Source organism: Watersipora subatra, chromosome 9 (genome assembly GCF_963576615.1).
Source record: "Watersipora subatra chromosome 9, tzWatSuba1.1, whole genome shotgun sequence".
NCBI lineage: Eukaryota > Metazoa > Bryozoa > Gymnolaemata > Cheilostomatida > Watersiporidae > Watersipora > Watersipora subatra.
This window is the reverse complement of record NC_088716.1, coordinates 34,617,700-34,629,924: the sequence shown is the minus strand read 5'-3', so window position 1 is coordinate 34,629,924 and position 12,225 is coordinate 34,617,700. Positions and strand designations below refer to the sequence as shown.

The 12,225-nt window shown below is 35.1% G+C and overlaps 1 protein-coding gene across 1 annotated transcript in view; it reads left to right on the top strand.

Moving 5' to 3' along the window:
* Window positions 1–8,125, top strand: part of LOC137405467 (uncharacterized) — a 73,335-nt gene extending 65,210 nt beyond the window's left edge. Inside the window, exons 24-29 of the mRNA XM_068091737.1 lie at window positions 523–608; window positions 2,016–2,143; window positions 3,197–3,365; window positions 4,242–4,416; window positions 5,046–5,227; window positions 7,901–8,125. Of these exons, the coding sequence (XP_067947838.1) occupies window positions 523–608; window positions 2,016–2,143; window positions 3,197–3,365; window positions 4,242–4,416; window positions 5,046–5,227; window positions 7,901–7,995 (835 nt within the window). The 3' untranslated portion in view covers window positions 7,996–8,125. The remainder of the gene's footprint in view (window positions 1–522; window positions 609–2,015; window positions 2,144–3,196; window positions 3,366–4,241; window positions 4,417–5,045; window positions 5,228–7,900) is intronic.
* Window positions 8,126–12,225: the final 4,100 nt, after the last annotated feature.

Here is a 12,225-nt window from a genome sequence, read left to right as displayed (position 1 = left end):
TATAAATACATTTCTAAAATTGCTTTTCAGATAAACAGAAATACACATATTAGAGTTCAGCCATTACACTAAAATAGAAATGGCTAACTAGATATTATTTAATAAAATAGAGTAGAACTAGAGATGCCTAGTGATAGTCATAGTGATGTCATAATGATAGTCATAGTGATAGTCATCGTGATAGTCATAGTGATAGTCATAGTGATAGTCATAGTGATAGTCATAGTGATAATCATCGTGATGGCCATAGTGATGGTCATAGTGATAGTCATAGTGATAGTCATAGTCATTGCGATAGTCATAGTGATAGTCATAGTGATAGTCATAGTCATTGCGATAGTCATAGTGATAGTCATAGAAAACAAAACGAGGCCGTAACCCTTCAAAGTGTGCCGTTAGGGCCAAAACCTCCATTAGCTTTTTATTGTGTTAAAATAGAGAGGCTGAAAAACGCTTTCATGTTAGTCAGCGCATTTTTGGCCTCACTCGTCTACTTAGACATATTCTATGGTGTTCTTTTAGTGAAGTCTCAAACCCGCTATGTGTTTTGCCTCCCCTATATATAGAAGAGTCTCGCTGTTATGTGTCTGGCCATGACAAGTCGGGAGGTAAGTTATTATACGACCTCATGTATTATGTATTACTAGTACCTGCAATATAATGTTACACTACCTCATGTATCACTACCTGTAGTATAATGTTATATTACCTCATGTATCGCTACCCGTAATATAATGTTGTTCTGCCTCATGTATCATGTGTTACTATTACCTGTAACATATTGTCATACTACCTCATGTATCATGTGTTACGATCTGTAATATAATGTTATACTGCCTCATGTATCATGCGTTACTACCTGTAATATAATGTTATGCTACCTCATGTATCGTGTGTTACTATTACCTGTAATATAATGTTACACTACCTCATGTATTGTGTGTTACTATTACCTGTAATATAATGTTACACTACCTCATGTATTGTGTGTTACTATTACCTGTAATATAATGTTACACTATCTCATGTATCGTGTGTTACTATTACCTGTAATATAATGTTATACTACTTCATGTATAATGGGTTAGTACTACCTGTAATATTATGTTATACTACCTTATGTATCATGTGTTACTAGTACCTGTAATATAATGTTATACTACTTCATGTATAATGTGTTAGTAGCCTACTACCTGTAATATAATGCTATATTACAGGTTGCTTATGTGGTACTACTATGGCATTGAAAAGAAGTCTGTTGTATTTGCTTGAAGTGTCAAAACTGTAGCAACTATTTACCTAAACTCATGTTTTATTTTGTTAAATATGTTTTTTAGTCTTAAAACCAGTAAGAATATTTCAAGTAGTCGATTATAGCTTTCAAACAAAATGATCATATAAAAATAAAACAATGTCAAAAAATAAATCTAAAAAATTTGTGTTAAATCTTAAAATCATTGTAGTAACAAATACAATGAGTTTGTTATCAATACTTTACTTTATCAACACGTGAGCAAAAGCCCAGGCCCAGCAGCAGGCTGAGCGATAGAAATATAAAGCATACCTTACTTTATGTTACACTAAATAAAGTTTTGTCATCAGGATTCATATATCTTTATAAATTTTATATTTTACTTTCAATATTTTTTTAAAAAAACTATAATACTTTGAAAAAATTTTGACGCTTTGCATTTGAAATTACTCTGCATGTAAAATAGATAACATGCAGAGATAACTGTGCCTCATAAATTCTATGACACTGCAAAGTTTTGCAGCAAAAAGGAAGATTTGTCTTTCTTTCTGCCAAAAGGAAGACAAATCTCGTACTATTAAATTGATGCAACCAGTTCTGGAGGTTGCCATGTCAACAAAAATACTTGTCTTGTAATATTTTTATGAAACAATCTAAAATAATTTCTTAATGCATTTTTAATTTGTTGCAAGTAATTTTTCTACAATGCTTGTACTATGCTAATGTTTGATTGTAAAGCAACATAAAAACATTGTTTTTACAGCCTTACAACATGTGAGGGTCGTGACTCGTGAAGCTGAAGTTTGCGAGGATGCTGGTTTGCCTGTATCAAAAGCTTTTGCTGATGAACAGTGTATTGAATACCTTGATGGTTCAGATGACACGTGCATTGTAAGTTGATCAGAGGTTTGCAGAAATGATAACCTTGCCTCAGACTACTTACATTAAAGACAAACTCCTTGGCTGGCCTTGGCTTCACTTTTGTAAAGGGTCATCTATGGTCAATGTTTCTAACATTGACCATATTTGTTGTTTTAGCAACAAATTCATAACAAAATATTTGTTAGAAACAACAAATATTTTGTGTTAAAATATTTGTTGTTTCTAACAAATATTTTAACACGAAATATTAAAATAGGGCTAATGTTTGAACATTTTTTAAAAGCTCTCTTTTTATGGTAGATCTATTCTGTTGATAATTCATATCAACAGAATAGATCTACCATAATACATAATTCATATTACTGTATTCAATTTACTGATAATTCATATCAACAGTAAGTTTCTTGACATGTCTATATTTATAGCAAACCCTGAGGTTATCTAGTAGTGCCCAAACTCTAAAGTTATCTAGTAGTGCCCAAACCCTGAGGTTATCTAGTAGTGCCCAAACCCTAAAGTTATCTACTAGTGCCCAAACCCTAAGGTTATCTAGTAGTGCCCAAATTCTACAGTTATCTAATAATGCCCAAACCCTAAGGTTATCTGGTAGTGCCCACATCCTAAGGTTATCTACTAGTGGCTAAACCCTAAGGTTATCTAATAATGCCCAAACCCTAAGGTTATCTGGTAATGCCTAAATTCGGGATTCTGCATAGGAACTAACAAAAACTAGTTTCACTTACTTTGGATAGTTTCAACTGTTTGTGTTAGTCATCGTACTAGTGCTTTATACTATTAAACAGTTTAAAGTTTTATTAAATTAAGTAGAATATGTTAGCAGCGCTGACAAAGTAGATAACACATAAAGTTAGCAGCAGTGGCCAAGTGAGTGAGAGAGAGTTTGCAGTGCTGGTAAAGCGAGCTAAAGAGGTAGAAGCTACCATGAAGCGAGGGTTAGCTGAGCTTTAGATGAATGGATAGCTTGGTGTAAAGTGTGTGCTCTCTGCTATCCCACTCTGACCTAACAGGTCTTAAAAGAACTCGGCATATATTACACTTCAGAAAGCACGAGGGGGCGCATTACAATGCCTTGATGCATTGAGGAACCAATGGAAGTTCACAGCAATAATGACCACAGATATTGGCAAAGGGTGCAGCAAACTTCACAAACTTGCAGTGGCTACAAAAACTGAAATTTTTGTTCCTTGGATGTTCGACATGCTGAATGAAAGTAAGTGTACTAGACAGCATGTTCATCTATTCTTATGTTATATACTGCTTACTATATATTCTATATTATATACTGTATATTATATATCGTATATTATATACCGTATATTATAAACCGTATATTGTATACCGTATATTATATACCATATCTTATATTAAAGGTATTCATACAGAATATGAATACTGCCTGAGAGTGTTCTGCGTGCAATTCTATCATTTGATGCCCCATTTCAATACCCTTCGACATTTGGCCTGCTTTAGTGCCCTATGTACATGTGCATGTTGGCCTGCTTTAATGCCCTATGTACATTTAGGCCTGCTTTAGTGCCCTATGTACATGTTGACCTGCTTTAGTGCCCTATGTACATGCTGGCCTGCTTTCATGCCCTATGTACATTTAGCCCTTCTTTAGTGCCCTATGTACATTTAGGCCTGCTTTAGTGCCCCATGTACATTTAGGCCCGTTTTAGTGCCCTATGTACATTCAGGCCTGCTTTAGTGCCCAATGTACATTTAGGCCTGCCTTAGTGCCCAATGTACATTTAGGCCTGCTTTAGTGCCCTATGTACATTTAGGCCTGCTTTAGTGCCCATGTACATTTAGGCCTGCTTTAGTGCCCATGTACATGTAGGCCTGCTTTAGTGCCCCATGTACATTTAGGCCTGTTTTAGTGCCCTATGTACATTTAGGCCTGCTTTAGTGCCCAATGTACATTTAGGCCTGCTTTAGTGCCCAATGTACATTTAGGCCTGCCTTAGTGCCCAATGTACATGTTGGCCTGCTTTAGTGCCCTATGTACATGTTGGCCTGCTTTAGTGACCTATGTACATTTGCCGATTTAACTATTGGCATTATGACCACCGAGACTAATTTTTAGTCAGTGGGGAAATGACCTTGACATGTAAGGGAGGTGACCTAAACAAGGATATAGAGATAAGCTACAGGAAGTCCAACTACGAAATTGAGTGGTACTTAATGACAACTGAAGGGAAAGCCATAGACTGGGCAGGAAATGAGTCAAGTTTAGCATTATTAACTCAGCCTTTAGTCAGGTGAGTGCACCCAAACATGGCACAGATCTTATAATTAGTAAAATCTCTTAAAAAATGTCGTACTTTGATAGTCATTTGTTCATATCATACTTTGATAGTCTGATGTTCTTATCATACTTTGATAGTCTATTGTTCATATCATACTTAGATAGTCTATTGTTCATATCATACTTTGATAGTCTGATGTTCATATCATACTTTGATAGTCTATTGTTCATATCATACTTTGATAGTCTGATGTTCTTATCGTACTTAGATAGTCTATTGTTCATATCATACTTTGATAGTCTGATGTTCATATCATACTTTGATAGTCTGGTGTTTATATCATACTTTGATAGTCTGGTGTTCATATCATACTTTGATAGTCTGATGTTCATAACATACTTTGATAGTCTGGTGTTCATATCATACTTTGATAGTCTGATGTTCATACCATACTTTGATAGTCTATTGTTCATATCATACTTTGATAGTCTGATGTTCATATCATACTTTCGTAGTCTGGTGTTAATACCATACTTTGATAGTCAGTTGTTCAGCCTGTGCTTCAAAGTTTTGCTGAGAAATATCTGTAGCCAAGCTGAGATCAAATGTCAAATTTAAACAAAATCTAGTTCATATTACAGTTTATATGGCGCATTCAAAGTCACAAGTGGCAGACCGAGTGAAGACATTACAGCTGTTACAACTATAACAGTGAGCGACTGTGAGATAGAAGGTCCAAGCTGTAGATGTAGTCTACCCGAAACACCAACACCAAGAGCAGTTGAAAAGTTTTTCCTCATTTCTGTGGATAAAAGAAAAGAGGGTAAGCAAACATTTTCAATTTGTCCGCTTTTGCTGAATACATAAAGTATAACGCGCTTACAGACAATTATAAACTAGTAAGTTGAATAATCTAGCAACTGGCGGTTGATTCCTAACAAATCTTGATGGCTGTAGAGTTGAATGGCTATAGAGTGAAAGAAATGGAGACTAACTCTATAGATGTTAGATACAAACTCTATAGATACAAACTCTATAGATACAAACTATCTGAAGTCATCAAAGATGAGTGGTAGACAGACAAATGTTGACATAGCTAGAACATACCTACTCATTGTGTTTTTCCATTTAGTTTAACACCGCTCAATTTGTTCTAGCTTTAATCATACCAATTGCATGAGAATTAATTCCTGCATTTTTGACATTAGCTTTATGCTAGTTTATGATAAAAGGGCCATCTAAATACCAAATAAGTAGTAAGTCCTGGAGGACTTGATTGTGATTACAAGTATCATAGATGAATGACCCAGAATGACTAACATATGGCGCCTTACAGTGCCTCGCGTTGCGCGCTCGAGTTGTGAACACGCAACGCGACTTTTCAAAAGTAAGGTGCAATATATTGGTATTACAGTAGCATAACCGTATATCTGGTTATATTAACAATGGTATATCAATAGGCACCCATTGGCTAATAGAAATTAAACTATGTATGTACTGTAAAACTAGAGCTTATAGCGAATTATACTGCGCAGAGTTTGCAACTCGAGTTGTACAACTCGAGTTGCACAACTTGAGTTGTACAACGCGAGTTATATTTACCAACTCGAGTTTGTAAAAATAACTCGAGTTGTACAACTCGAGTTACACAACTCGAGTTCATCAAAAATCCAGGCCAAGTTCAACAACTCGGCTTGAGAACATCTCATCATTTCATTTTCTCTAGCTATATTTTCTATATATGGAATTTATTTTGGTGCATCATTAAACGCCGTTGAAATAATTTCTATGTTCATTTTCAGTGTTCATTCAGCTTTTTGTCAGGTTCTAGAGAGATAACTCTTTTTTCATTTGAAAAAGAAGTGGCCTACCTCACACATAGATTGTTTTTTTAGTTTGCTTTTTACATTCTACAATTGTTTTTGTCTCGTTATATTTATAGAAATAAATATGCGCAAATATCCCCAATATATATATAATTTAAATGTGTATATATATTTAAACTATTATTATTAAATTTCTGTAAATGTTCCGTAAATGAGACACCCCAATTACTCACTTTGCTTTTTTACAAACTCGTGTTAGTTTTGCGTATAACACAACTCGAGTTAATCATAAACCCAGGCCGAGTTGTACAATTCGGCAACTCGAGTTGGACAACACGGCAACTCGAGTTGTATAACTCGAGTTGTATAACTCGAGTTGTGAACGCGCAACGCAAGGCACTGTAAGGCGCCATACTAACAATCCTACAAACAAACACCTGCACAACCTGTAACTCCTACAAACAAACACCTGCACAACCTGTAACTCCTACAAACAAACACCTGCACAACCTGTAATTTCTGCAAACAAACACCTGCACGACCTGTAACTGAACTCGGATGAAAGATCAACATTCATTAACTGAATGACAAAATAAAATTGTAGGTATATCAATTCAGCTAATGTTTAAGCCAGCCTGTCTACGGTAACATTCTAATGTTCATTTGTCATATTGATAAAATTGTGGAGCAAAATATTAACTCAAATTATGAAACGCTGCAATCAACCATGAGGGCAGGGTAATAAAGGTAGTAATTACGCAAATTCACACTACGTACTTAGGCATATGTATAAGGGAGTGTATTATATGTATCTCTATGTATTATAGGGGTATCTTTATTATATATATACTAAAACTCTGACAGTCTAGTGTGATATGAGAGATGGTAAGGGGTGCTGATGAAGCACTGATAATAAGTAGCTACACAATTATTCAGGAATACTTCAAGGGGTTGATTAGTGCATACGTTAGTGTCTGTCTAGCAATCTGAATCCCATGAATTACAGGAATCGTCGAAATCAATCTTTCATCCTAACTTCTAACCTTGGATTCAGACAAATGGACAGACAGACACAAAGTGTATAGGTTTTATTGTAGTAAATATATATTTTTGTTTTACTTATTTTAGACATATACAATACTTTTATATTTTTCATAAAACTTGCTGTCTAGAAAAAAGAATTGATTAAAGTTGACATTGAAAGCGTGCGCTCCCCTTGGTTTAGTGTAAGCCTACCCTAATCATGAACTCATAAACCAAGTGAAAGTGATCAGAAAGGAGAAAATTTCTCAATACAAACCAACAACATCATAGTTATTGCACAGTTATTAAATTATAAGGTTATGTATATTTTCTCTTATTTGAAGGCCAAAGGAGTGAATTTGGGATGATCATGGAACAGAGTAGGCAACTTATATGTATTACACGATTCTTCGTATAATTCCTATGACATAAAATCCCTGTAACATAAACGTTACTGTAGGAGTATTTACTGTATTGGTTTTATAATATGAAAACCAGTATACTCAGTATACTCAGTATACTCAAGCCACAAATACATAACTGTTAACATTGCAAAACTTACCACAGCCAGTTCGTATGTTATCAATTGACAGTCAACAGGTCTGACTCACTTTGGAATGCCTAGCTTGTGGTTACTATGGTTACAGCTGAGATAGAAAGAACATTTGAAGAGGAGAATGTGATAGCTGACTATGACTACTCCACTCCATTCTACAGTTCGACAACCGCTTCCTCCAAATAATCAACACAGAGATAAAGCAAGGAGACAAAGATTACGCTACCATATTGTTATATTCCTTTTCATGTTATTTGTTTTTGTTACTAAATCACTTGCCTAGTAAATAATAATACATTACTAGTAATATATTCAATTTATGTTTGAACAATTTACATATTCATGTAAAAAGCTGCAATGCTTTATACTTACAACCCAATCATATCATTTGCTGTATATTTTCCATGATTACAAAAGTCACAATACGCTTGCTCACTCACAATCATCCCTGAGTTGCTTTTCCAACCCTTTACATCACTCCAGAGTTGTCTCCTCAACCCTTTACAAACACTCCTGTATTGCCTCCAGCCATTCACAATCACTCCTGAGTTGCTCACTCTTGAGTTGCCTCCTCAATCCTTTACAATCCCTCCTGTGTGGCCTCTTCAACCCTTTTGATGAACTTATCAGAATATTAAGAAGATAAATTTAACCCTTTTACACACGAAGTGATGCTAATGTCATCTATATTTTGTGCCCTCCTTCAGGCAGATTGACATTACCGATAATCGGACACTAGTTAATCTTAGCATTTTTGCTAAACAGTTGGTTATCTACGTCAAAGTATCAGACCGAGTTGAACAAAGAGTTAATTTGATTATAAAATATTTGTATGATACAGTAACAAAATATTTTAAAAGGGACACTTCCAAAGTTTAAAATGGAAGCTGTAAAGCATTGGAGTTAGAAAATGAACGTGTTTTTTAAATTTTAAAGACGTTTTCAACATTTTAATGTTAGAATACGCCATAACAATGACATCTGATTGAATGCCATGGTTCTTCATTTTCCAAACCTTCCCCTATAGTGGCATTTTATTAAAGGTGACACTCAAATATACGCCGCTATACTTATATTTGAGCACCATGTGGTGTTCCTGAGGAGGATTCTCATTGTTCATAAAAACGCTTGTCTTCAGGTAAGATTACAAACCATATGAAGGAATCTTAAAACAATGAATATGATTTAGATTTTAGTGACTTCAAATCAGAATGTAGTTCTGATAATTGTAATGATCGATCTTCTCAGATACACTGTCACTAAAACCATAGCAATCGGCACAAGGATAGAATTAACTGTTATTGATGTAGCGGAGGCACAATTAGTATCATTCTGTGGACACTTCTCTAGGGAACACTTTCTATTACAGGTGTGTAAAGATAAAAAAATGTCAAAATGGCAGGCAAATAGAGGTGACGTTCAATTAAAGGGTGGTAATCTAATTTTCAACCCTTCTTCGATAGTGGCGTTCTATTAGAGGTGGCATTCAAATAGAGGTTTTACAGTAATTTCAACATATTCCAGTAGTCCCTCGCCATATGATTTTAATTCATTCTAGTGTTGGCATCGCAAGGTGAAAATTCTGCACATAGAGATATAGAAGCCCATAGTAAATATCTAATTTACAAAAATTTACTAAATATTTACCCCTTAGTAAAAAACATCAAAATTTAATAAACATAAAGTAAATATTAAAAATTAATAACGAAATAGTATAAATGACATAAGTAGCTATAGTTACCTACAGTAACTTTAATGTATTCAGTGGTTATGACCTGCAATGAAATGTAACGTTACAATGTAGTATGTGTAGTACTCACCATAGAGAGTTTTTACTTTCAACTTATAAAATAAATGTTGAATTCAACTTAAATTAATTTAACTTACTAAAAAATATGTGACGCTAAACTTTCGTATGCCTTTTTGACTATTTAAGTGAATTTCAACTTTTTCACAACTAAAATTTTATCACTTTTTTGTTTCCGGTTTCATTTTCACTATAACTATATAATGCCAAACTAACACAATAACTAATAATGCCGAACTAAGCGAGATTGACCATCGCATCTCGTCCATATATTTAATCAGCTATCTGTTTTCAGTTTTGTTTTTACAAAACTAACCGCAAACAAAGCCTAACTGAGTGAGATCGAACATCACGTATCTTTTATTCGTTGTTAAGGGGATTTTAGGGAATAGCATATCAGCATATTTGTTATGCCGGCGTAATCTGCAAACCGGCTACCAAACTTGGATTTTGAAATTTTGAAAAATCAGCGTGTTCTACATCGGAGGGAGAAAAAGTCGTATAACTGGGTCAGCGTAACAAGAGGGCACATTGTATACTGTGTGGTCAGCAATGGTAGACTTATAAATTCCTTAACAATGAGTACCTAAATAAAATTATTGTTTTATAACAAAGCGCTATTTTGCCCATAGCATCAAGTCTCTAGGTTAGTCAATCATTGATACATTGTTCATATTATCAAGTCTCTAGGTTAGCCAAACATTGATACATTGTCCATATCATAAAGTCTCTAGGTTAGCCAATCATTGATACATTGCCCATAGCATCAAGTCTCTAGGTTAGCCAATCATTGATACATTGTCCATATCATCAAGTGTCTAGGTTAGCCAATCATTGATACATTGTCCATATCATCAAGTCTTTAGGTTAGCCAATCATTGATCCATTGTCCATATCATCAAGTCTCTAGGTTAGCCAATCATTGATACATTGTCCATAGCATCAAGTCTTTAGGTTAGCCAATCATTGATACATTGTCCATAGCATCAAGTCTTTAGGTTAGCCAATCATTGATACATTGCCCATAGCATCAAGTCATTAGGTTAGCCAATCATTGATCCATTGCCCATAGCATCAAGTCTTTAGGCTAGCCAATCATTGATACATTGTCCATAGCATCAAGTCTTTAGGTTAGCCAAGCTAATAGTCGGCTACAAAGTTGTAAGAACAACTATTTGCCATTGCCTTTAAGGCTGGTTCACACTATATCGCCGTAACTCGGCACTCATGTCGCAATACTTCGGTGATAGTCGATGATAACAATGTTCACACTATCACATACCCATCTGCAACTACATCACCAAGTACTCTGTGATGTAGTGTTCCCCTTTTTTTAATTCTTTCGCTGAGAAACCTTTTTGTTTTTGCGTGCTTGAATCAAGTTCTAGTCCAGCAGCAACTATCATAAATGGAAATAAATAAATCATGCTATCTGCGACCACGAATTACCTGTACTATGGCTGAAATCGTTCACATTGTACAAGCTCTCGTCAATGCTCAGCGAAATATTGGGAAAGTTTGGCAGCTGCAAAATTCCATTCACATAGTCTATAATGAACGCCAAAACGAACAGCTCGTGTGTGAACCAGGCTTTAGCCGCTTATGCATGGCGACTGATGAAAATGATTCTGCCAAAAGAATACTTTGGATTGAAAGAGTTAACTGGTCAATAAATGTTCTCGCTACATTCCTGCTTCCTTTGCTACATGAGTCGGCGCTAAACAGTCCGCCTAACAACACTTTGTGTATGCACATGAAGTCATCATCATGAAGTCATCAAGTTTAATTACAAGACAAAACACATACTTACTTCATATTTTGTTTCTGTCAGAAGTTGAAAGTGTCTGAGTGTGTTTGGTCAGGCAGCACTGTCAATGCCGGTTGAGAGGTTGATATGACTAGTGTGTATACTAAAATGATATCGGTAAAGGTGCTGTTGGGACATGTTCAGGGAAAAACAAGCCATTTATACCATAATGGTAAGTAGAGCCTTTTATGTGAAAACATCAGATTTCGGTCACTTGAAGGACCAGTTTGCTTGTAACTGGCTAAAATGTACATGCATATTTAGAGACCTAAAAACAACCACGGTCTTGACCAGTCATTCGGTAAGGTATAAAAAGAATTGTGTTATTGTATATAACATCCTAGTGAGAGAAATCATAAATGCTTTAAACAGCTATGATCTATTGTCGAAGCAATATCTTTGCTATCAGCAAAAGCAAAACATTTCAATTTTTCATTCTTGCAGGCAATGTTTAATGAAACTACTACAAGATTGGACTTTGAACAACCAACTCTACCACAAAACACTAAAATAATTGACTCATACAAGCCCATGGCGGTATTAAAAGAGTGATTTTATGAGAAAGGTGATCAAATCAACAATCAAAGGGGATGCGTGTGAAGGAAGTCCTTTATTTGTCCTGACAAGCTGATTTAGCTTTTTTCAATATAACAAATAAATTCAGTTTACGTTAATTCACTGGTCAGCTACTCTAACAATATTGCCCAATTATTTTTACAGCTCAAATGAAATTGTTTTTTGAGCCATGACCAAATAGGCCTGTACATTTTAGCACAGTTACGCAAAGACTGATGCTTCAAGG